Source organism: Nothobranchius furzeri, chromosome 4 (genome assembly GCF_043380555.1).
Source record: "Nothobranchius furzeri strain GRZ-AD chromosome 4, NfurGRZ-RIMD1, whole genome shotgun sequence".
NCBI classification, from domain to species: Eukaryota; Metazoa; Chordata; class Actinopteri; order Cyprinodontiformes; family Nothobranchiidae; genus Nothobranchius; species Nothobranchius furzeri.
In genome coordinates this window covers 2,359,762-2,387,045 of record NC_091744.1, presented here as the reverse complement: position 1 = coordinate 2,387,045, position 27,284 = coordinate 2,359,762, and the positions used below count along the sequence as shown (strand labels likewise).

At 40.2% G+C, this 27,284-nt stretch overlaps 1 protein-coding gene across 1 annotated transcript; it reads right to left on the bottom strand.

The window, feature by feature from the left end:
• Positions 1-14,013: 14,013 nt before the first annotated feature.
• On the bottom strand, positions 14,014-26,681 carry LOC107391657 (voltage-dependent calcium channel gamma-4 subunit). Its single transcript, XM_015969066.3, has 4 exons — positions 25,733-26,681; positions 19,733-19,816; positions 15,174-15,314; positions 14,014-14,887 (listed from the first exon to the last, which is right to left on the bottom strand). The coding sequence occupies exons 1-4, from the start codon at positions 25,953-25,955 to the stop codon at positions 14,340-14,342; spliced, it is 996 nt and encodes a 331-aa protein (XP_015824552.1). The 5' UTR covers positions 25,956-26,681; the 3' UTR covers positions 14,014-14,339.
• Between the last annotated feature and the right edge of the window lie 603 nt (positions 26,682-27,284).

The window sequence follows — 27,284 nt, the reverse complement described above, 5'->3', positions numbered from 1 at the left end:
ACACACACACACACACACAGAAAGGAAAAGCAGGACAAAAGGAAAGAACCTAGAGTGCCAGAGGTAATCATGACAACTACAACTGCCTGCTGCATCTCCCATCCTACATTACTGTCACTGCTCATTTAGGGTTCGTTTTTTTACTTTTTCTTTCTTTCTTTCTTTCTTTCTTTCTTTCTTTCTTTCTTTCTTTCTTTCTTTCTTTCTTTCTTTCTTGCAGCTTTTGCTGTTATATCGGATGTTTGCCACAGACCTTTGCAGCCTTTTCTGTCTCATTCTGTAAACAGACTAATTTGATTTCTGAACACAAATGGACTCTGGACAAACGAAAATGAAAGGTGATTTATTTGCCCCCGAACGGTCATTTTAATGAATGCATCCATCAGTAGAACCAGGAGAACATGTGCACTGCTTCATGTTTAATGTATTAAATCAAGCGACTTTGTTATACTTTTATTTGTGAATGATGCACTGAAATATCCGTAAAACTTATGTGACAGTTTTGTAGCTACATTATTAAACCGCATCTCAGTACTTTTTACTTAAAGTTTTCATTAATTAATTTTGTTAGATTTTGAATGGAGGATAAGTGAGGAAAACTCTAAGGCAGGATTTTTGATATAAATAACTTATGGCATTAAACACTGTTGCTTCAAACTGAAAGTTTTCTTCAGAAGTTGTAAAGACTCGCCTTAGCCCAAAGCACCAATTAAATCTCTGATTAGGTCGAGGTTTCTGTGTGAAAACACACTGAACAGACATTTCTGTGTCCATCACACATCTCTAAGAAATCTGACTGTAAATTACACAGAGAATGTTTAGCCTGTGTTTGGACCTTGTTTCTGTATATTTCAAATACTGTATGAACACGTGTTTATATACATATCTATGGGAGGAACGCTAACCAACCCCAGGCGCCCTCACAGACACCGCAGGAAGACGTTGCTCTTGATTCCTCCCCCGCTGTCTTGGCTTCACTTCGTTCAAAGGTGCCAGTCACTTGAACGGCTCTTTGAGGTAAGCAACCAACTAATGAACGGCTCCCATGAAAGAGCCATAAATCCCATCACTAGTGATGTGGCCCAGAGAACCAGGCCATTACTTGATGCCTATATGTATATGTATATATATGTGTGTGTGTGTGTGTGTGTGTGTGTTAGCTATCATCCCATTATTGTTTTTACTTTGAAATTTGTATCTTTTTGCTCAAAAGAAAAACAAATACGAGTAAAGTTTTAAATATTGAAATGGCCATTTTTCTTTCAGAATACAAGCTTAAATTTAATGTTAGTCACTACAAACATGATTAAAGAATAAAAAAAAAGAAATGAACAATTTTCCACATAAACATCATTAAAAAATGTAGCGTTTCCATCACTCTCTGGATTTGATGTCTTTTAACTTTAGTTTGCAGTGTGGATCACAGCAGGAGGCAAGTTTCCCATGGAGACGCGCAGAGCAGAGCTTTGGACTCAGCAGTCCCGTTCTCATCACTGCTTTGATTGATGGAACAGAAATAATTACCTTTAAAGAGCAGCAACACTTGACCTCACAGACATGAATTGTTTCACCCTCTGACCTCCATTACACTGAGACAAGTGCTGCGAGTGAGTCTGAGTCCTCAGAGACGCTTCTGGCTCTACAAATAACGCCAAAGAGAGAAAAACTCATCATGTGGACTAATTGTGTGGACAGAACATGAGCCTGAAAATCCAAGTGACTGAAATCATCAGTGACAAATGACTCCCTTTATTACACCTGATTAAGGCCTAGTCCACACGTAGCCGGGGTTTTTTAAAAACGAATATCCGCCCCTCCAAAAACTTGCATCCACACCACCGCGTTTTAAAACAAACTCTGTCCACATGTACCCGGATAAATACGTTGTTAAGGACATGCCAGACCTGTAGGCGGCAGTACTTCCCCCGTTCTTAACCTCGTCCTTCGTCTGTGGTCTTCCGCAAGGAGCAGTAATTCCGCTTGTAAAAACAAACAAGCAGAAAGCGCTTGGACCATTGATAAAGCGAGCGCAGCACTGAGGGCATCCATGCTGTCGGCTAGTGGAAACACAGGTCGCACACGTGATGTCAGCATTTTTTGTCGCGGAAAGTGACGTTGCGGACCTTAAAACTCCGGTTTTGTCCGTCCACACGCAGACACCCAAAACGGAGAAAACGCAGATCTTCACTTTGGCCGGAGTTTTTAAAAAGATCCGTTTTCGTGTGAAAAAACTCCGTTTTCATGTGGACGACAGGCCAAAACGTAGAAAAACATCTACGTTTTGGCAGATCCCCGGCTACGTGTGGACAGGGCCTAAGTCACCTTGCCTCTCTCTCTCTCTCTCTCTCTCTCTCTCTCTCTCTCTCTCTCTCTCTTTCCTTCTTCTCTGTTTTTTAAATTTAGTTTCTCCCTCCATGTTTTGTTTGTTCAGTGTTCAGCTCTTTGTGACATAATGTTACGTCCACATTACACTTCATGAAAAACACGTTTACTCAATACCAAGAAAAAGAAGAAAGGCTTTTTATCAATAGTGCATTTAAAAAATCTCAAGGTGTTCACTAACACAATAAGAAGGATAACAAAAAATAAAGATTAAATAACCATTTAAAAATAGTTACAATAAAATTAGAAATAAAAAATCAAGAGAGCCTGACAGTGGTCAACAAACTTTTTATTGAATCCCCTCTCTGGTCCGCTTAAATATTCAGACTGGGAAAAAAAGTTTTATCAAAAAGAAAATATTCACTATATACATAAGATTTAGTGTTTTACATTAAGGAACTAGTATTTTTTCTTTATTTTCACAACAAAGGAACTTACACTTTCAGCTTATTTAGTTAATATTTAACAATTTTTATGTTATTGAATTTTTTTGATGAAATAAAACTTCTGCAAATGTTGGCGTTCCTTAAATAAACGCGCTTTTGTTTGTAGGTCTATCAGATGGGGCCACCTGGCTGCAGGACCCTCTCAGCTGTTCTGGGAACAACTGGGACCCCTTCAGAAAACCTGAAAGAAGTTACTGAAGACTAAGAGGCTTTGGCATGTCTGCCCTACCCCCAAACCTGGAATGGACTAAAAGGTTTCAGGGAGCAAATGGTGTCAATATCTGCTCCACTCGTTTGGATTACCAAATAACTTATGAGAAAGTCAGCGTTTGAAGGGTTTCCAGATTCTCAGCATAAGGTTTGAGTTATATTCACAGATAACTAAGCCTGAGAATTTTACTTTATTTGTATGTGATTAACCTTTCTGTTTTGTTAGGGTTAAAACTGACCCGTTTTGAATTTTATGTGTAAAAAGTACGCTTTCTTTTGTTGTCCTGGAATGAGGCTTCATCTAATCCTCAGACACACCTATTTAAATGCAGCAAAATCAATTTTCACAATTTTAATCAATTCTAAAGGTCTCAAAAAAGTTACATCTAATAATAATAATAATAATAATAATAATAATAATAATAATGCGTTTAATTTCTAGGCGCCTTCCAAGACCCAAGGTCACCTCACAAAACATGATAAAACTTACACACAAATAAGAATAAGATAATTTAAACAATAAAATTACTAAAAGTTTGCTATAAATGTCATAGTAAAGAGTTTGTGGGCTAGAGAGTGTAAGCCAGGTTGAACAGGTGAGTTTTGAGTTTGGATTTGAATGAGAGGAGGGTGTCAGTGTTTCGGATGTCAGGAGGAAGTGAGTTCCAGAGCCGAGGAGCAGAGCGACTGAAAGCTCTGTTTCCAACGGTGGTGAGACGAGCGGGAGGAACCACAAGGTGAATGGCAGAGGAAGACCTGAGGGAGCGAGATGGGACAGCAACATGGATGAGATCGGAGGTAAGGAGGGGCGAGACAGTGGATACTTTTGTAGGTGAGAAGCAGGATTTTGAATGAGATTCTGCGTTCAGTAGACAGCCAGTGGAGACGCTGAAGAACAGGGCTGATGGGATCTCTATAGGGGGTACGAGTGATGATCCGTGCAGCAGCATTTTGGAGGAGTTGGAGCCGATGGAGGGATTTATGGGGGAGACCAAAAAGGAGAGAGTTACAGTAATCAGTCCTAGAAGTGACTAGGCTGTGTACGAGGATGGCTGTAGCATGAGGAGTGAGAGAGGGACGGAGTCGGTTGATATTGCGTAAATGAAAGTAGGCTGAGTGAATGATGTTATTGATGTGTGCTTTGAATGATAAAGTGCTGTCAAGGATGACTCCAAGACTTTTACATGAGGGGAAGGAAGGATGGAGGAATTATCTATGTTAATTGATATGCTGGGGGATATGTTCAGCGTGGAGGGTTTGCCAATGAGTAGAATTTCGGTTGTATTGCTGTTGAGTTTCAAGAAGTTTGAAGAGAACCATGATTTTATCTCAAGGAGACAGCTGGATAGGGAGACTGGAGGGAAGATAGCATTGGGTTGAGAGGAGATATAGATTTGAGTGTCATCTGCATAGAAGTGGAAATTTATCTTGTATTTGCGAAAGATATGGCCAAGTGGAAGAATGTAGATGATAAATAAGAGAGGTCCAAGGACAGAGCCCTGGGGAACACTGGCAGAAACAGCAACAGGGTGAGAAGAAAAGGATTTTAATTGAACAGACTGAAATCAGCCAATGAGATAGGAGGAGAACCAGGCGAGAGCAGTGTGAGTGATACCAAGGGAAGCTAACCGGTTAAGAAGGGTTGAGTGAAAGATGGTGTCGAAAGCTACACTAAGATCAAGAAGGATGAGTAGAGAAAGAAAACCGGAGTCAGCTGCCATGAGAAGGTCATTTGTGACTGTAACAAGAGCTGTTTCCACATCTGTGGTGTTACGGGTTCAAAATGACCCAGCAGAGAAAACTGGCTGTTGTATGCCTCACTTAAAAGCTATGGGTTGCTCTGAGGATCAGTTATAGCCCAATGTGCACAGTTTTGGCCCACAGCTCACGTGGGGGGGGGGGGGGGGGGGGGGGGGGGGGGGTCCCGTGAGGGTTGGTTAGGGTTCCTTCTACGTCTGTCACAGTGGTGGGTGGGGTTTGAGCGGGTGCGCTTTACCAACTTCCATGGAGGTTTGCTAATGGAAGACAAGATGAACAGCTCTCTACAGGGACTCGGCTCTCATCGTACCCTTTGCAAACCTGTTCAAAAGATTCGATTTTTTCGTGAACGTCACATCCCTATTATGGTCAATGCAGGTGCATGTGCACGCACACAACCACACACACAGTGTTGTTTATCATTGTTCATTTAATGGCTAAATTGTTTGGTTAATTGGTCTGGTTAAATAAAAGTTGGTTTTATGGAATAAAAACTTACTTGTTGTCTTTATCCTACCATTCATCTATGCGGGTCCGTTTTGACCCAAAACAAGCATTTTTAAATCATGGGTCCAAATGGACCCGCTAACACCACAGGTGTAAACAGTTTACTAACACAAAACAAGGGTTAAAAAGAGAAAGATTCATTAGCTTTGATTTGTTACAAGTACCGTAGATAAGAAATTTGGTTAATTTGTTTATATGAATTTCAACTTCTCATGAATCCTCACTTGTTGTTTTCTAGAATAAAAGAGGAATCTAGTTTATATAATCTGGATTAAATGCATGCTAAATTCGGTGGGCTAGTCATGAAAACTTGAAAACACGTTTTTTCTGCTAATTTATTACAAATTGGAAAACAGAGGAATCACATATATGGAAGGATGCACACTTTTTGCCATGAAACATGTTTCCACTTATCTTCCTTTCAGCTCTTTCTGCAGCTTTAAAAAAAAATCCTCCTGCAGTGAATTCAGTTGATTGGACGTGTAAATACACACACCTGTCCATATAAGGCGATAAGTGGAAACAGGTTGCACCTGAGTTGAATTTTAAGCTTCATGACAAAGGCTGTGAATCCTTATTTGCATGTGAAACAAGTTTTAGAAGAAAAAATGTATTTAATATATTTAGAAATAAGGCTGTGACGTAAAGTCTTGCACTGTGAATATGTTCGGCATGCACTTTAATGGCAAATGAACTGCAACGCTCATACTATCATGTTATCTTGCTGCAGTTTAGTCACAAAATGTCTTAGTTTGGTTGCAGTTTTTCTTCATTCTCTTTGCATTCTGGTTACCAGCTCCTCCCAAAGAAAACAGTTTCAGCTACCTGTAAAAGCTCTTGTGACAATTTTGACGGATGATTGGTTTTGTAAATTTTTCAGACATGTTCAAATTTCAAATCTCATGAAAGTGTGGCTCTGTGACAAATATGCAAGTTTTGAGACATTTTGGAAACTCGCCCGAATGTCGCCTAAGCAAATGCTGACCCTCATCTAAAGCAATCTGTGTCAAGGATAAAAAAATGGAGAAAAGAAGGAAACAATGTTTGTTGTGTAAAGATCCGGTTTTTTAGGCCTCATTAAAGTCGTTTAACATCGAGTGCGGAACAGATGTGGATCAGAATCCATGCAACTTCTGCAAAGTCCTACAGCCCAATCAGGGCACTCACACTGGCTGCGGTGCAATGTGGATGCAGCGCTGTGGCATCTTTCTGCATGGTTTCTGCATGTGGATCGCCATGAAGTTGCATCCGATTTATTTCAAAATAAAAGGGGGGAGCTGTGGAGTGGAGTGGAGCTGACATGAGGCACATTCAGACTATAGGAACTTTTTAGAGATTTCAGGAACCAGCCCGTTTTTTCATGCATTCAGACAGATGGGAACCATGGAACCTTCCCTTTCGGTTGGTAGAGCTGCAGTTTGCTTCCAGCACATTTCGCACATGTTTTAGATCATGCTCACAGCTGATTTGTTAGATTTAGTGATGCAACACTCCTGTGGAAACTAATGAAAGCTGAGGAGACATTTCAGCTGTTAGATTAAGGTCTTAGAAAGACAAACTCACAGCGAGAAGATACGTTTTGTTTCTGATATAACAGTGAAATTAGAATGGACTCTAGGGGGTTTTAAAAGCAAGCAAAACTGCCTAGCATCCCTTTAATGATAGGGATATTGGTTTGCCCCAGTTGGAGAAGACGAGTGAGATATTCTGTAAATGATCCGCAGTCCAAATAAATGGTTGTCCTTCTGAAAGCCGCACAGATTATGTTCTTGTCTTTCAGTCTAAAAGTCAAATTAGGTTGGGGTCACATTTTTACTTAATGAACCTGATCCATGTTTATTTTTGCAGTCTGTTGGATCCATTAAACCCCACCATCTTGATCAGATGATTTTTTTAAAATTCTGTCACAGCCAATGAAAAAGGTTAAGCTTCAACTGCTGCTGACTGAATCCAGTCTTAGCACAGTGACAGATGCCATCCGAATAAATGCGTTGCTTTCTCTGGATTGACAGTGTGGCATAAATATCAACAGGGAGAAATAAATCAAACCCCTGCTGAGAAAAAACCAACAGCTGTTTTAAATTTTCAAAGAGAACTTGCGAAGAGAGGGCACGCCTGTGGAGTTTTGACTTCTACTCTCCTTGATTGCAAGTTGTGATCATGCACTAGTCTTTGAGCTGCGTACTTACCAACGATACAATGAATGCCAGAAAGGATCCAAGAGTCAGATTTCAGTTAAATTATGTTAAATAAATTGACTTTCTATATTTGTACAAGTGTATGTTTGTTTATAAAAATAGTCCCTGATAGCTGTAAATGCTGTGTACTGTAAGTTTTAGCAGTGAGTCACGAATCCTAATAAGTAGCCTGGTTATTCCTGCAATGGCATGGAGAGGTAACCCTGCCATTTTCCTCTCAATTACTGCAGGAGATCTTTCACTGGCACTCAACGGGAGGTAGTGGAGCTTTATTGTGGATGAAAATATCAGCGAGGGTCCACGGCATTCAGATTCACCAGGCTTTACAGGCGGGGAGAAGCGTGAAGGGGAGTTGCTCAAATTCATGGATGGAGGGGAAAAACATGGACACCCAACTCTTTCAAGCATAACCAAAAATAAAACACGTCCCATAAATGGAAATATGTTAGTTCTAATTCAAGACATCCTCTCACACATCTCAGTGACTTGAATCAGAACTATGACCAGGGGAGCAGAAACCGTTTGGCTCTTTCACGGGTCTGGGTGTTGATGCCGCTGCAGCAACGATTCACAAACCCGCAAACAAATTAAACCGATTCCAACCTCTGACAAGAAAAGCCAACTGGTAAACAAACCGTGAAGATGAGACTAGCCAACGAGGCGAGCTGCTGAGCCACAATAGCGCCACTCGTGCACACAAACACCAACTTTGCTCCAAATCTTCCCAGAGACAAACTTTCCAAAGTCTGGATGAGCATTTGGGAGCCTGTTAGTTCAGTCAAGCATTGGGCTGGCTGATGCTGATGTCCTTTAACACCCTGTGGCTTCCTGACTGTCTGCCGTTTGGTTTCATAGCTGTGAGCACAAGGCCATCAGCCCTGCGATATAAACCAGATAGCATTTTAACAGACTAAACCATAGGGTGCAAAAAATATAGTGACAAGGTGCAGATTTGGTTGAATTCTCAGGTAAAGTTTAGCATGTCAGGAAGTTTTCTTATGTTCAAAGTCGACATTTGTGTTTGAGTATAAAAGCAACTATTCAATAAATTTATTGTTTAAAGAAATAGATAAACTGCACTTTTAAACTACAACAGAAAATGCATACAAAGAGGAAAATGTATAAATGAATCTGCTCGTAATTGTTCTTTAATGCAGTGATCTCAAAACCACAACTTTACATATTTTATGTTTTACAATTCCACACCAAGATGTATGCTAATAAAACTTGTGTTAATGTTTCATTTGAACAGATTTGTTGAAAACACCATTTTTACTACAATGTCTGAAAAAATCCATCTTTTCTTTAAAGCGCGGAAACTTAACAAGATTTAGAAAATGTATTTCTGGTTTATTTGATGAAATCTCTTGGGAAATTACTCTCCTGACTTATGTTTTAAGTTCAAGTCAAAGCTTTTCTTTGGGAAATTATTTGTTAAGAAAAATGACTGTAGGGAAAAATAGAGGCTGGCCAGCTTTAATCAGCAGCTGATGAATTATTAGCAAATATAAATCTAATATTACAGACAACAAACTTAAATGTCCAATCTCAACAGCTGGTTTTTAATCTCAAAGTATTAAAATAAAATAATCAGACAAATTTTGCTCATGCAGAGAAGCATTTCTTCATATTTTATCCCACAAAGGAGTCATCTCTGTTACAGATACCAGAGGTGTGACCAAGTCACTGCTTTACAAGTCACAAGTCTTTCCATTCAAGTCCAAGTCAATGACAACCAAGTCCAAGTTGAGTCCAAAGTCAATGATCTGGAAGTCCAAGTCAAGTCCAAGTCCTTAACTTTGAATTTTCAAGTCATAATCAAGTCATCGGTCTAACTTCAATTTAATGACAATGATAACAAATAAAGTCCAGAAATAAAGCTTCTTAATGCTTCATTGATTTGCTCAGTAAACAAAGCGCTGCTGCATTTAGCAGTACAAGATCAGACCCAGAACGAAGAATGGTTTATGTCCATGTCGTGCCATTTTTGTGTTAAAATATCAAATATGCTTGTCATCATCAAGTCAACAGATGCAAGTCCATTCAAGTCTCAAGTCATTGGCGTTCAAGTCAAAAGTCTTTATAGGTTTTATCAAATCAAGTCAGAAGTCATTAAAACAGTAACTCGAATCTGACTCGAGTCCAAGTCATTTGACTCGAGTCCACACCTCTGACTGATACCATGAGGTTTTGAGCAGTTGGCTCCAGCTGATAAGTGAAGGTCACCCAATCCATCAACCTTCTGAAGAATTTTTTGTCTGTTTCGACGATTGGAAGAATGAAAGCTGAAAATTGGTTATTAATCAAAAAATTTCAGAAAAGTGTTTTTTGCCCTAATGTTGAACTCAAAACGTTTGTATTGATATAAGACAAATTACAACTGAGGCCAGTTTAAAAAAGAAATATTTTTAGATTTCTTTCAGAAAATACACAGGTATTCTCAAATACAAAGAATTTTTATGTAAATTCTTCTAAAATGTGGAAATGTGTGGCTATTTTAAATGTTTTAGCCATTTTTTGTCCCTGGTGATTTTCCTGGGCATTCATTTTTGGAGAAAAGTTCTAAACAAATAACTGAGTGCTACATTTTTCTGAAGAACTAATATTTGACCAAATTCTTAATCTCACACAAATAGAAACATTTAAAAAAGGTCAATGCTCTAGGCTCAACCTGTCACACTCTAATCAGCTAATGAATCCAAAGCACCTGCAAAGGGTTCATGAGCCTAGATGGTCACTCAGTGTTAATTTACTGAAACTAATTTAACTTTTGCACAATATTCAAATTTTTCAACGTTCCCCTGAAGCTGTAAACTTCTCAAATGCTCACCTGTGGCTTTGCAACCTGAAAACTTAAACAATCAAGCCATTTGAATTTGGTTTACCACACTGTTGGCGCCATAGAGTGATTGTAAGGACTTTCAGCCAGGCTAAAATATTCTTGCTTTAAATTTTAAAGGAATAACTTTTTTTCCCTATATAGCACCTCAAGATAAAAATCACAATACGCCTCACAAGAACAAACTAAAAGAAAAACAAAAAATTAAACCATTTAAAAAAAATGGGGGAAGAAAAGAAAGATTTAGATAAAAATGTGAAGGAAAAAAAACAAAAAAGGTAAAGGGTAGTTACAGGATCCATGAAAACAAAACAAAAAGCTCAACAGAATTGACAGAAGCAGCAGCAGCATGAAAATGACCTATAGAAGAGGATGCATTTTGATGTGTTAATGCTGATGTAAATCATCATCATCATCATCATCGTCAGCATCATCATCATCATCATCCAGAACACAGCTATGCTAAGAGTTTTTAACATCGACATACATACGGTTTTTAACCATGAAAAACACAAAAATACACATTTTGGATGTCAGATGAAACATCCTCAAAAATGAAGATAAGTTCTGTTGCAAGTCAACAAAAACAATAAACGAAAGCTTGATCATGTCAGCATTATTGCTCTTTGTTGCGTATGTTAATTTTAGAGTTTTAATTTCCTCGTAACAGGAGGATTTCAGGTTCCCGCCTCGATCAGCTTTTCGCAGTCGTGTCCTTAGGCAAGACACCTTCTGATTGGTAGTACCAGTGCTCGGCAGCCATGCTTCCTTCAGTAAGTCCCCGGGGCAGCTGTGGCTACAGTGTAGCTCATCGCCACCAGCATGTGAATCTGTGTGTGAATGGGTGAATGACTGATGAGTTGTAAAGCAGCTTGGGGGTTGTACAACTTTAGAAGGTGCTATATAAATACAAGCCATTTACAGTTTTAGCTAGGAGTAAAAATGACTATTTTACTCCATGTCAGGTCCTCTGATATGTTTGTGTCCAGGGACTTGAACCGTACGTGAGCTGTCTTTAATGAGCACAAGTCAATTTCATTTTACACCTGTGCGATGACAATAAAATGATCTTGAATCTAAAATCTTCAATGTTTTTTTATGGCATTTAGAATAGGCCCATTTTACGCCTCAATAATTATTTATAGATTCAAAAGAGCTGGAAGAAAAACCCACAAATCAAATTCAAGCAAAACAAAGACAAGTTAGCAGCAAACCTGGAAGAGGTACTTTCCTCTGCTGCAAACCAATGTCTGCTCAACAGTTAACATACTACACTAACAAAAAGTCACAGGACCACATCCTGACACAGAATTATTTTATTATTCTACAACTTCTTGAAAATGCAACTCTCTCAAGAATTCTTGCTAAGGAGGAACATTGAGACAGAAAACAGCTTGTCAACATTTCTTGCATCATGATCAAAAGCCTGCTACAATAGAAGATAAACTTCTTTACGTGAATGCATGAAAACAACTGAGTTAATCCACAACAACACACAGGACCACGACCATGACTCTGTACAGCAGGGGAGGTTCTACCGGGGGGGGGGGGGGGGGGGGGCGGGGGGGGGGGCAAGCTGCTCTATTAGAGGCAGGTTTGTAAGAAGACATTAAAAAGATATTAGCAAAAGTATATCAAATTTTAATGATTGATTAAAAAAATATTACAGCAATTCTGTTGCAGCCACTTTAGGTAGAACAGCTTTTCAGTTAGTTTCAAAATGTATCTAGGCCTATATTGCAAAAAAGACATTGTTATTTATCGCGGTGACAACATGAAGATTTTGCTTTGTCTTCCCATTTTACATTAGGCTAAATGATCACAAAAATAGTACTTATTAATGCTTAGGGTCTGTCTTCAGCAGGGGGGCCAAAGTGGGGTCCAAGCTTGCTATTACTGTAGCACCGGCTCTGGACCCAACCCCCCATCCCTTCCCTAGAACCGCCCTTGCTGTACAGACACGCTGTAACAGTCTGTCTGACTTTACTAAGGACTCTGTCCGTGCATCATCCCTGAGCAAAAGGACAGCAGGCTACACAAGCAGTCTTTGTAAACAATGCTTCATCTGATGCACAGAACTGGAATGTATATTACCTTGACATAAATTAGTTTTACAGAAGTTAAGGGTTTCATTTCACATCCATAAAAACACACACTCGTTTGTGACACGATTTACATCTGCTCTTGTGAGCAAGTATTGTGAAATAAGTTGGTTAACTGGAGTTGAGAGCAGGTTTGAGATGGTTAAATGAGGTTAGCACCAATCGCGTTGGGTTAAAAACATCTACAATAGGTTATGATCTTCTTACCCGGGCTAAACACTGGATGCGTAAGCTTTGCAAAATGTAATAGATGCGTTTTCCCCATCATCTCAGCAATGTGCCCCTTCCCTACAGGAGTGTTTCAGATGCAAACCAGCAAAGAAAGCATGTCATGTAGCTTGTCTCGCAGGTTCTCAAAATCATTTGAAAATTGCGAGATCCCGTGTGATTTCACCAGTTCACACCAGAGGTGTGATCAAGTCACTGCTTTGCAGGTCACAAGTAAGTCACAAGTCTTTCCAGTCAAGTCCAAGTCAAAGACAACCATGCCCAAGTCGAGTCCAAAGTCAATGATCTGAAAGTCCAAGTCAAGTCCAAGTCCTTAACTTTTAATTTTCAAGTCGTAACCAAGTCATCTGTCCAACTTCAATTTAATGACGATGACAATGAATAAATTCCAGAAATAAAGCTTCTTAAAGCTTCATTTATTTGCTCAAACAAGCAGGAAATGCAACTGAAACTGATTATAAACCAAGTGCTGTTGCATTCAGCAGAACAAGATCAAACCCAGAACGAAGAATGATTTATGATTTTTGTCCATGTCGTGCCACTTTTGTGCTAAAATATCAAATATGCTCAAGTCAACAGATGCAAGTCGATTCAAGTCACAAGTCGTTGGTGTGCAAGTCCGAGTCAGGTCGTAAGTCTTTATAGATTTTATCAAGTCAAGTCAGAAGTCATTAAAATAATGACTCGAGTCCAAGTCATGTGACTCGAGTCCACACCTTCGGTTCACACAATATCTACTATAAGAGATTTACTGTCATTTTTTGAAAAAACAGCTTTTCGTTTCTAAATTAAGAGAAAAAAAAGGCAAAAAAATATGGATAGTTTTTTAATTGGAAGTTAATTTTAGTGTAAAATTGATTAAAAACAAACACAAATAGATCTAATAATATTACTGGTACTTTAGCTGCCATAATGTTGTGGAAAATATTAAATGAAAACTCTAAAAGCTGCTTAAACCTCCATTTTGTTTAATTGTGGGCCATAATTGTAAAATAATTTTGTTGCACTGGAATTTCACATCATCCCACGTTGAGTAGTCTCTGTCCCGCACTTGGCGAGTTGGGATCTGGTCCCGTCAAATACAACGGTAACCATAAGCTGCAAATGTGGGCATTATGATACGCGGTGCTTACTCGTCCAGTGGAAAGCCGGGATAACAAACAATCACACTAATCTCTACACTTTAGCAACAACTTTCAGACATATTTCAGAGTTATTCTTAAATACTAGTTCACAAAAAAACTAAAGCAAAATAAAAAACACAATTTTAATGCTGAATCAGAGTGAAACTGAGCAGTGAGTCTAAGAATATCTTACTCTTTTAATCATGCAAAGTCAACGAATGGCTGTTTATGAGGAACACCAGTATGAACACTACATTCTTTGAGCTTTGATGTAAAAGCAGAAGTCACTTTTCAGAAAATACACACTAGAATTTAACTCATTAAACATCGCTACACATATCTGCTCCAAGTTTTAGGTCATTTCTGCAAAAGTTAATCACTTCTTTATCTTCTCTGTCACAGTGGCATGTAAGAAAAACAAACGTGACCTTTCAACAATGCTGCCTGAAAGATTCCAGGGGAAAACTATCACGTCTTCCCATCTGTACAAGATATAAAGTCTTTCTTTTAATTAAATGAATTGTTCAAAACAAACTCTCCTGACCTCATACCGGTGTGGTCCTCCGGTTTGCTGCATTTTTCACATCTTTCTGGAAGCAGTTGTGGACTTGTAAAAACCCAGAGTCTCTCTCGGGGCTGTACGGCCCTGCAGGCCCACCTCCGCCCTTCAAAGGTTCTCTGCTGAAGCCATACAGGGATATGTCCCCCATTGGCAGGCTCATTCCCAACCCCCCCCTTCCAGATCCTCCACCAGTCTTCACTCCCACTGGGGATGGCTCACGAGACGGGTCGGTTGATCTTGAACTGGAGCGTGAACCCCTCCGTCTGTAGCGGTAACTCGGCATACGTGAGTACGGTGAGGAGGAGATTTGGATGAAGTCACGCTTGGCTCGGAAGCGCTTCTCTTTGTTTTTTTCTATGTACATGTTGACCGCGAGGACGCCCACAGACTCGGCGACGATGAAGGAGAGGGCACCAAAGTAGAAGGACCAACCGTAGTTGTACTGGTTCTTCTTGTCCTCGTCTTTCTTGTCACTTGGATCTCCAGCGTTGCTGGAGATGTAGACAATGATACCAATAATGTTGCTTAGACCTGAGGAGGGTGTAGAAACACACACACACACACACACACACACACACACACACACACACACACACACACACACACACACACACACACACTTAGAGATAAACTTTTTAAGAAAAAGCCTTCAGAATACATTCCAAAGCACACACTCTTTTGTCGTGAGGCGGTGTGGGTGATAGGAGACAAGCTCTACTTTTCTGTAACTAAAGAAAAGATCTGCTCATGTGCTCCTTCTTTCAGAACGTGTCTCTGAATGGAATATGTTTAGTGTTTGTTTGTTAGACTGTCCTACCTGCGGCTACAAACAGGATGCCTGCACTGAGCAGGATGTTGTTCTTTCTGCTGTAGAATCGTCCAACGCCAACACACATGCCACCCAACATCAGGAGGATGGTGCTGAGAATTGGGAACAGGCTCGATGCTCGAACTATACCTGTTCAGAAGCGACAGAGAGAATTCTACATTCAGCACACGCATGTGAGGGTATTCCTTTGTGCATCGTCAGATAATTTCAGGTAACAGGTGGTTGTAAAAATAATAAATGGCCTGTATTTCTAGGGTCCTAGAACCCCCCAAGGCACCTTACAACACACATTCACACCCTGGTGGTGATGAGCTACATTGTAGCCACCGCTGCCCTGGGGCACACTAACCAAAGCGAGGCTGCTGTACACTGGCGCCACCTTTCCCTCCGACCAATGTGGGATAGGTGTCTTGCCTAAGGACACAGCGACAGACTCAGCGGGGCTCAATCCTGCAACCTTCCCATTACAGGGCAGACACATAATTCCTCTGCTGTTGTCGCCCTATAGACATCAAGACTGTAGACTTTTGGTCACATTCAGTGGTTGCTCTGTTCATGATACTAAAGAAGCTAAAAAATGCTCTAAAATGTTATTTAAAAAATTCAGTTCAATTCAATTAAATTCTTTATTCAGGACAATGCACACTAATAAACTATCAAATACACTGTATTGATTGTAAACGGGCCAGATTATAGCATAGTTGCTAATTTGCATCTGTAGTCCATTTACTTCATGAAAAATGTTAAAATGACTCCTGCTAAAGTTTTAGATGAGTTTGTTTAGCTGGCATCACGTTTAGTCTAGACCAAAGGAACGCACCAACCAAAGTGCTGATGATGAGACACCTGGAAGCTATGAGCCTCTTTTCCAGACCACTCTTTAAATTATGTCATTACTGTTCTTTATGATTCATTCATTCTGGCCAGACCCTGAGAGAAAATGCACTGTAGGCCAAAAATGCTGCTTTTCTGAACCTTAATCATACAATTTAAATTCATAATCCCAAAGACGTAGATAAATGAATGAGATGGATGGATTTTAAAAAAGCAGGATTATTTTTATGACTGAAAGCATTCAGTATACTTTACTTGTAAAATGTTCCTTTTTCCTGAATCTGAACATTGCGATTTGCCTAATAACACCTTCTAATGATTTTTTCTGGACTTTAAGGGGAGTTCAAGCATCAAGCAAACATACATCAGACACAGCAGACCATAAACAGAAGAATCTCAGAGATTTTTTCTGTACTCCGCACACGTTCACTGCTCTACAACAACTGTGCTAGAAGCTTTGGCACAACAAATGAACGCATCCACATGCATGGATGAGTCCAAACATAATTAAAGGTCTGGAATTCCGTGGAGGAATGCATTTTATGCATTGGCTTTAATGTCAGAGATCCCCTTATGTTTAGAAATAATGGGGCTTTCTCAGTCAGGTTTCATGATCTCATTTCATTGTGCATGATTACTCAGCATATGTGTTGGAAATGACCCTCAGCTCCTGTCATTTGTAAGCTTTGCTCAATCTTTTTAAAATCGACTGACTCACAACCTCCTTTAAAGGCTGAAGACTTTGAAATGCTCAACAGCCTGGCTGATGGTGCATATTTTCATAAAATCAATGCAGCATCAAAGCATCTTCAGTCAGAGGCTCCTTCAGACCTGCTGTGATATGGACTAAAGGAGATCCAGAAATGTTGGCGTGACCTTTGACCCAGCCCTCACCCTGGATTCTCATGTCAGTTCTCTTGTTCGCTCTTCCTTCTCCCATCTCAGGAACGTTGCTAAGCTGAGTCCCATTCTGTCCCGCTCTGAACTTGAGACAGTTCTCCACACCTTCATCTCCTCACGCTTAGACTACTGTAACTCTCTTTTCACGTGTCTGAGCAGAACCTCCCTGAACCGTCTACAGGTGGTTCAGAACGCCTGTGCTCGGCTTCTGACCAAGTCCTCCAAACACACCCACATCACCCCGCTTCTCCTCCAGCTTCACTGGCTGCCAGTCAACTTCAGGGTTCAGTTCAAGATCCTGGTTCTGGTCTATAGGGCCTTACATGGACAAGCACCATCTTACATTGGTGATCTTCTTAGTCCCTACACCCCCAGCAGGTCCCTGAGGTCCAGTGATCAAAGCCTACTGGTTGTGCAGCACCAGGCTAAAGGTCAAGGGTGACAGATCATCTGCTGCTGTGGCCCCCAGACTCTGGACCTCTCCCCCCCTGAGCCTGAGATCAATGGACTCAGTGGTCTCCTTTAAAAAGCAGCTGAAGACTCACTTGTTCAAGCTGGCTTTGGTGTGACCTTCATCACCTCTCTCTCCTTATTCTGCCTTTCCCGGGATCCCGCTTTCCTATTGATTTTCTCTCTCCCTTACCTTACATTTTCTGTTCTTTTCTCCTTTTAAACATGTTTTCAATCATTAAAAAATGTATACTTTTATTTTGTTTTGTTTAGGTTTTTGTGAAGCACCTCATGATTTTTATCTTGAGAGGTGCTATATCTTCTTCTTCTTCTTCTTCTTCTTCTTCTTCTTCTTCTTCTTCTTCTTCTTCTTCTTCTTCTTCTTCTTCTTCTTCTTCTTCTTCTTCTTCTTCTTCTTCTTCTTCTTCTTCTTCTTCTTCTTCCTGCCCCCAGCCTTCAGCATCTATTACTTGGCTTGTTAGCAGATTTGCCATAACAGCTTTAAAACGTGAACTCGGAAGGATGAAGCCCCTCGATTCGGACGCACTGACTGACTCCGATGGTTATTACCAAATTTCTAATCAAAAGTTGTGTAATGTTTAAATGGATACTTAGCAAATTTTTCATATTTTTAAATTGTTTTCTTGAGCCAGGATGTGCTACAACGACCCTTTACAGGGTTATTGAAAGGCCACCCAGCTCCTATCGCCCCCATGACCAGAATATTCCACTTGCAACTTCAGACTGGCGGGCTGCTCTATTGAGGCATAGAATAAAATTGAGGTGACCTACCTGGTGCTGCAGTCTGGCTTCAGCACGTTTTCTGCACTTTTTAGATCATGAACACAGCTGATTTGTTTAATTTAGAGATGAATCACTCCTGTAGACAATGAGGAAGGCTGGCGAGATGTGTCAGCTGTTAGATTAAGGTGTTAAAAAGATAAACGCAAAGTGAAGAGACAGGTTTTGCTTTCTGTTCTATTAACCGACAGTAGGGGGTGCTAAAAGCAAGCTTAAACTGCCTAGTTCCCCTTTAATGTGCAGAGTACAAGGTGGGAATGACTCTCAGCTTCTGCCACATCCTGTTTTAGCTCCATATCTGTAAAAATAACTCACTTTTTGCCAGTTTTGTATTGGCTGATGTTAATTAGTCGTGGTGGTATTAATCAGAGCGAGTTGAAGGTGTCCATTAACTGATTACATCATTAGATATTTTGCTAAAACTTCAAAGACACGTGGTTATTTACTCACACATGTGGAACCTGTGGTAGAAACCAAACCATGGACAGAATAATAATCTGAAAGGTTAAGATAAGAAGTCCTCCTCCTGGTTCTGATCCCTCTGTAAGGTAACAGCATAGGTTTCACAGAGCAGTCTTTTTTTTCTTTCTTTTTTTTTTTTTGCAAAGTAATACATGATTTGAAACTACAATCTGCAATCCATACTAGTTTCCCTGGAAACAGAATCAGGCTATCGTGACATCAACAACTGGACCGTCACAGTGATGTTTCTGGGGCAACATTATCACTTATAGTTGTTTTTTACATTATAGATCAACTGTATATTTGTCTCTAGCAGGAATTAATGCCTTGGAAGCTGTACTCTGGGTAAAAAAGCTCCGCTGCGCCTGTTACAGTAACTAGAAGTGAGCTGGATCACTTTTACTTGATATTTGATTGGATAACAGCAACACAACTCTATTTCTGACTTTTTTTTTTGCATTGTAACATTGATGTTTTATCTCCATAAATAACACAAGTGTGGAGGAGTTCTGTTGTGTGGTGGAGATGCTAATGCTAACGGTTAGCTTCTACTAGCTGAGAGGTTCTCTGCTCTCATCTGGACCAAACCAACAACAGCCTTCCCCGTCATGACTCAAGATGGGTGAGGAATGTTAAGTGACAGTGTGACGTAGAACTGTCAGGCTTTTCTAATCCTATAGTCTATTTTCTATCAGAAGCTAATGCAGGAGATAGGTGTAGGAGACTATTTTCATGTTCTGCCTGCATGAAAAACTCCAAAAGATGATCTTGTATTTCCAGATATCGTTTGTTTTTATGAGTTAATAAAACTTCAATGGCAGAAATTCTAGTAGATTAGCCACAATATTTGCAACAGCAAATAAAGCGCCTAATCCTTCCGACGAGTCTATTTCAGACAAACCTCACTGCACACCACATGACACATGTTGTAATCAGCAGAACTGCAATTACTGTCATGACATCATGCTTTTATGGGGAGGGGATGGAGATGTCATGACACATTAAGTACCCGTGTGATAACTTCATCATCGCAGACGGGTGGAAAAGACAGAGGATTAAGGGTTGGAGTGTTTGAAGATGAAGAGGTTGCTCTGACTTACGTAAGATGTACTCAGAGCTGTCTGTATCGTAGTCGTTATCCTCAGGAAAATGATTGATCCGAAAACAGTTTCCTTTGTTGATACCTGCGGAGAAGCAGCAAGTTTGACTTATGGCGGCGGCAGAAGTTAATGCTATGAAAAGAAAAATAAATTAAAATATAAGGGAAATTCCGTTTCCTTATATTGATGTTTGATATGAAGGATTAGAATTGAAACCAATAATCAGTCTCAAATTCAAAGATGACTCTATAACACGTGAAAACAGCTAAGGAGGGTTTTGGTTTGTCTCTGACGTTCTGAGCTTTTCAGGCTCCTGCCATCCAACGATCCAGTCTTTTCCCTGAGAAAATGCTCTTCTAAACTTTTAACAGAATAAAACATTGGAGGTTTTTAAATATTGAAAGCTTCGACTTTGAATTAAAAAGCCTGACTCTGGTTTGGCCGCTGCATCCTTCCATCCCTGTGTTTGTAACCACGTTGGCTTCTGCCGAGCGCTCGTTATAAACATTAAACTCACAACACAAAACGAGAGCATGAACAGAACAAGTGTAGCAATTATAAGTGTACTTAAAAGCCTGAAGATGCAAACAGAAACAGCTTGGATAATGAATTATACCCTAAAAAGTATTGACACTTTGGCTCTTGCACGCTCCTTTAAAAAGAGGACGTGAAGCCTGAAAAAGGCTTAAAAGCACAAATTCCAATTCAAAACTTATAAACATACTTCTAACTTTTAAAGTGTTGACTTTCAAATTTCCCAGATGTAAGAATGTGAAAGGAAACGTGGAGTGGGTAATAAATGTTACATCACAACTAAAGGTTAGAATTAAGCGTTGAGATGAAGTGTAAAACTTGTTTTGGCTAATGGGAGAGATGCTGAGGACACACACACACACACACACACACACACACACACACACACACACACACACACACACCAATCTGTTAGCGTGAATATTTTAATAATCGGAGTGATACACAGTTATGACACTTCCTCTAAACGATTTAAACAATCCTGTTGATTTGGAACAACTAGTGAAGCGTCTGTTCTCTGTGGAGATTTAACATTACAAATTAATGCAAATAAACAGCTGAATGTTGTTGTTGAATCGTCTGATTGTGCACAAGATGCTCTTTATCGCTGCTATGGGAATATTAGATGTTCACGTTAAATATAGATATAGATATATTGTGGATAAATTAGCAAATGAAACACTCAAAACCAACAGGAGGATGAACTGAAATGAACTGAACGCAGCACTTCTTCTTCCGGCTCCTGGAGAGTACAGACGCTTTTTTTCCTCCTCTCCTCCCTATCTTATCCCAAGGCTGTTTGTCTGTCTCTGGGTGTACGGCGTTTCTGCATTTTTTCTGTAAAACTGGAAACTGAAATTACTAAAATGGACCTGGTCAGTTGGTCTCTCAACTCGATTGACAACATTTTTTCAACGATGAGAACGGGAGAAGGGGCTTCCGGGTGCCCCTCTGGGACAGAGCCAGCTGGGCATATCATGGACTCCAGGAAACAGTGGAACCTGTTTTTCTTATCGCAACTGTCTGTAGAAGATTCTGAAGACGTCTGGATATTCGTGGTGTTGGTGTCAGGATTCCTGCTTTTTGGCCTGGGAGGTTACCTGGCTTACCGGAAAATTAACGAGCTGTCAAGGAATATTGGCTCTTTCCCGGAGCTCAGGGATGGATTATACCGCGCTGTGAACGCACAGACTCATATAATTGTCGAGATGAGTCGTAAGCTTGGAACTTCGGCTGAGATTCATGCATTGGCACAAAAGATGGATACGATCAAGGAGCGAGTGGACAAATCAGCACAGATTAGGATAGATTAATTTACGCCATTATTGGATTCAGAGGGGTTGAGGACCAACGGAACTTTAAGGCAGAGAGGAAATTATCTCTGTCTGGCCCCAAAACTATTTCTTATCTGAATCTGGTGCCCTTGGCACCAGATTATTTGCTACTGCAAATAATCACAAATTTTTATGTAAATAATCATTTGAAATCTAAATGTATAAAGGCTTTATTAAATAGTATTTGAACGAACTGCAATGATATTTCTGAGATTATAATTGTTTTTAAAAGGCTGCTATCAGCTTTAATGTTGGTCCTGGTGTGACTCATGGTTAGCCCTTCAGAGATAATCTTTGTTTCTCCAGATGGAGGCTGTTTAAAGAGCTTTCCACAACAAGTACCTTTTCCACAGAAACCCACTTTTAAAGAACAATTAATTTAGTGTCAAAGCAAAAAAACAAACAAAAAAACCCCCAATTAATTATCATTTCAATACTTCACACTTAATTCTTCTCTTAATGAGTCAAGGACACATTTTTTTTAAATGTTGTGTTTTTTGGTGAAAACAAACCAAGAAAAATTGTATTAACATCATAAAATAATATAAAGACTTTAATTGAAATAAAGGGAATTAATTAATTAATTAATTAATCGCTCCATCAGTCATAAACAATGCATTTTTTCCCTCAAGAACGTGTCCAAAAGTGACTTTTCTTAGTAATAAATAATCAAGAAAATTCTGCCTATTTTGTTGCAAATATTAGAGTCCGAATCTCCATCAGAGTTTTGGCTTCAGTTAATTTTCTTTCCCTGAGAAGACATTTAATCTTAGATGGTACTGTGGTGAGCTCAGTTGTAGCTCGGAAATCCAAATCAGCTGATTAGCCCACTGACCGTTCCTTCTGAGCCTGAGTGGCTTTCTGTATCCGGGGCCTACGAGGCATCTGACAAGCTCACAGATCACTGAGATGATTGACACGTTTTGATATGGACACGTTTGATGCAGTAAGACATGCATCCGCTGCATTTGTACCGTGACACAGTGAGTCACAATCAAACAGTCAGGGCACCGTATATGTTTTATACAATCATGTTCTTATTCCACTGCATCACACTTTTTATAATCAGTAAAATTCATCATGAGTGAATTCTGAAACAGCAGGGGAAGAAAATGAAAGAAATTCAGGGATTAGGTGACAAGACAGCCTCCTTCTGTTTGCTCCTCTGTGTCAGACTCAGTCATCCAGACTGTTTCAGCTCTCTCTGTCTCTTTTTTAACAGCACCCTGACCGTGCTCAAGTTTGAAAAACTCACTTCCCTCATGTTTTAGAATGCTCGCTTATTAAAGCTTCCACCAGTTTAATTTTGAATATTTATGTACATGCTCCTGAGATCAAACCAAAAGCTCAATGCATTTTTGCTGACAGTGTCAAGATTTTAACTTTAGCATCACTGGACACCTTTCTTCATTATATTCTCCAAAAGTTGAGGAAAAGTGGTGACTATAGCTTTAAAATGACTCTGAGGAATCAAGATGTGAACTGAAAGCTGGTAGGGGAATAATTAGGGGTTTGACGGTGAAACGACGAAGCAGAACGAGAGAGCGAGTTCACTGGGGGGGAGGTTTCTCCCTAGAGTCTGTTTCTCTGAGAGATTGGAGACGATCTTTTATTACTCAGCATAGCTTCTCCATAGCAACCTCCCCCCCGGCAACCCAGAATCACTTTTCAATTGCTGCTTCACAGAGGACACCTTTGACATCTTTCTAATGCATTCACAAGGCTTTTACACACACACACACACACACACACACACACACACACACACACACACACACACACACACACACACACACGCGCGCGCACACACACACACACACACTTTTTTTTAATGTGATGCTTTAATTATCATCAATTAAAAATAAGATAATGTGTTAAAATTGGACCCCTTTGAACCCAATTGATGCCTAACCCTAACCCTGTATATGAATAAATTTAATGAAGCTGTACCTCTAACAAAATGCCAGAGCCTGGGCTACAAGACCATAAATATTTTTACGTGCTCTGTACACTAAAACTACAATTAAACGAATCATGACTAATTGCTCTTTGTGAAGGGAAGAAAACATGTCTACTTTTAACTGTAATGTTTTGTATTTTGTGGAAAGCAGGCTGGCAGGGACTTGGGACAAGCATTGAGCAATCATCTCAGCAGAACTTCCCCTGAACTCTACACTACACCTCTATATATTAGCAGTGCTCTGCTGCCACCTAGTGTTCAGTTCAGCACACACTATTTACAATGTACCATGTCCATTTACACTTTATCAATAACACATGTACTAATATTTACACATCACAACAAATCCCACAATGGTTACCTTCATGAGACCAAATGAATCAGATACACATATTAGGATGTATCTTCATCAGGATTTGACCTTCTAATGTCAGACTTTGTTTGCCTGAAAGACTTTGTATGTTTTTGTGCGAGGGCAGCATGTTCGGAAAACAGCAGCATGTTCCTAAAGTAAAGGTTCTTGTTACATTTCAGCATGACTTCCTGCATTGCAATTCGTCCCTTTTATTTATTTCCCCCCTAGAAAGTTCATTTTCCTCCAACTGCTTGTTTCTACACAACAAACTCAGATGGTTTCTCCCGAGGATTTCTCTTTACTTATGCTGCTCATTTCACTCAATACAACTGGTTGGACTCCATGTTGCTCTCCAGGCAGAGAAATATCAAAAGACAAATAAAATAAACAGAAAAAAGAAATATTATCCACAGATAATGTTTTAATTGTTCTGACATTTTATAAATTATTGTCATCCAAAAATCTCAGTTTTCAATTTAGGAATTATAAAGTGGATACTAAAGTGGATACAGGAAGCCACAGAAGTAAGAGCTCGCCTGATTGTGTTACTTTCCCTTTCTCGTTTGACGTGCAACACTCCTCAAAGGCAGCATTTAAGAACACTCTGCAGCCCTTTTCAAATCTGTTGCAGCCTCTTACAAAGAGAGAAGAAGAGCGGATGCGTCTTTTGATTAACTTTACATGAAATCCATAAATAGCAACGGATTTTTCACATGAAATTCCAGGATGAGTTACAATGGTGGAGACTTAGAGCCTGGAGTGTGAGTTCTCTAATGACTGAATTCATCAGCATATCAGACAAATGTCTGGGTAAGTGGACCGATGCAGCCACAACACTCAGCTCTCTCTCTGTCTGACATCTGCTACATAGAATCCTATGGAAACATATGGAAAAGGGGAAACGTCTATTTTCAGATATGAATCTATTATCTTGTGTTTTTTGTTGAATAGTCTTCATATTTTCACTTATTTAGAAAGAAAAGTCATCTAAGAGTTCCTGAAATGGTCTCATGTGGCTGAAACTGTAACATCTGTTTGGCTGTAAAACATGAATGAGGTGAGGTGTTGCTTGAAGGCATGTGGAGAAAAATCTCAACAAACCTCCAGAGGGTTGTGCATGGATAAAAAAAAACGGATGTTTACAGGAAAAAATATGGCTGATTTAATATTTTTAAGGGAAGCAACGACAATGGTCAACACACAGAGCTGTGAACCACAGTTCTCTATATTTATCGGCTGATTGACTGTATTGATTTGGTTTGAATGCTAGTGTGTGTGTGTGTGTGTGTGTGTGTGTGTGTGTGTGTGTGTGTGTGTGTGTGTGTGTGTGTGTGTGTGTGTGTGTAAGGCGATATCGACCTGTTGTCCAGAAGCCAGACGCCCAGCCCCAAACTCCCCAAGGACCAAGCTACAAAATAGCTATAAGAAAACAGTAACGTTTACTGAAATGAAACCTAATTTAATATTAAAATGTTTATTTAACATTTTTTTGCTCAAACAGGATAAACATCATCATTTATTGTTATATTCTTACTGTTGCTGTGCAGTTAGGATGTGCGAGGAAACATTTGACATTTTTCTGGCTCGTGAAAGGAAAACAAAATCTGTGCATAGTCAAAAATTATAACGTGTTCGTTCAGAAAAGGGGACAACTTTTCTTCTGCCTCTGAGCACACAGATCTCCACCTTCCAGAAAACAAAGGACCACTGTGTCAGCATCCCTGGGGCGCATCACTTCCCTAACCTATAATGCAAACAAGGGCCATGCAGAAGAAGGAAGGAAAAAGTTTGTGCACATTTAAAGTAATTTATTTTACCTTCGATACAGCAGATCCTCCACAGCCCGGAGTGCGTCAGGTCCCCTTTGACTTTCTTGGTTTGCGTCTGGGTTTCGTCGGAGGTGACATTAGTGGCGTTGCAGATGTACGCCCGAGAGTAGAGCCAGTAGTCGGTGCCGATGGCGATGGTCATGAGGCTGAAGGCGGCGAAGGCCCCCGCGATGGCCAACAAAGTCTGAACCCCTCGGTCACACCATGCCATGGCGTCTCATGCCGTGAGCATCCTCCACAGCGGTTTTACGCACGCGGGGACGAGCACCTGATGCCAAAGAAGCGCTCGCGCTTCGATCGCCCGTTGTCCGACCCTATCCTTCCCAAATCTAATCTGAGCTCCTCCGTCTTTTTCCTCGTGTGAAACTTCAATCCGAGTTCATCTGGAGACGCAGGGCTCGGATCTGCGCTGCTTTTGTTTGGTTCCGTTAGAAGCGATGATCAAATCAATCCTGCCACAGGTGGAAGCGAAAGGGAATGAAAAAAAAAATGCAAAGTTTTGACCAAGAAGGTCAATGAGGCGCTTTAAAAAATGTGCACAGAAGCAGCAGCAAGGCTTTCTCCACAGTTTATTGTTTGGCACAAAAGCGCACAATAGATGCAGCATCCAGAGCAGACCACACCTTCCCGCGCTTTAGCCAATGGAAAGCGAGAATGAGAACTGCTGCCTGAGAGACCAAACATCCCTTCAACCTGCGGTGATGGGGAATTAAACATTAGCAAGCGGTTAAAGAAGGCCAACTAAAAAGAAGTCAGGATCACATTTAACTGAATATCATAAATTTGTTCAACATTTGTTAAATATCATATTAAAATATCATATATTATATTTTAATTATATTGACTGAAATTAATTGAGTATATTCATAAATAACATTCAATTCCTTTTAGGTTATCTTTATAGCACCAATTCATAGCACAAGTTATCCCAACACACTATTTAAACACGTTAAATGAAAATGTTCATAACGTTTATAGACAGTATTTTTAAAGGTAGCCAAGGTGTTGAGGGGATCCGCTTTGGTGGCTTATAAGGATCAGGTCTCTGCTTTTTGTAGATGATGTGGTCCTGTTGGCTTCATCCGACCGTGATCTACAGCCTTCGCAGAAGCGGTTTGCAGTCGAGTGTGAAGCAGCTGGGATGAGAATCGGCTCCTTTAAATCTGAGACCATGTTTTTGGGAAATAGGCAGATTGGTGCTGCATCTGTAGTGATGCGGGCGTTGTACTGGTCTGTCGTGGTGAATTTACCGGTCAGTTTAAGTTCCAACCCTCAACTATGGTCAAGAGCCTTGGGCAGTGACAGAAAGGATCAGATTGTGGATACAAGCTGCTTAAATGAGTTTTCTGTGCAGGGTGTCTGGGCTCTCCCTTAGAGATAGGGTGAGAAGCTCAGCAATCCGGGAGGGGCTCGGAGTAGATCCACAGCTTGTCCAAATCGAAAGGAGACAGTTGAGGTGGCTCGAGCATCTAGTTAGGATGCTTCCTGTATGCCTCTCTGAGATTTTATGGGTACCCAAAGGAAGACCTAGGACACGCTG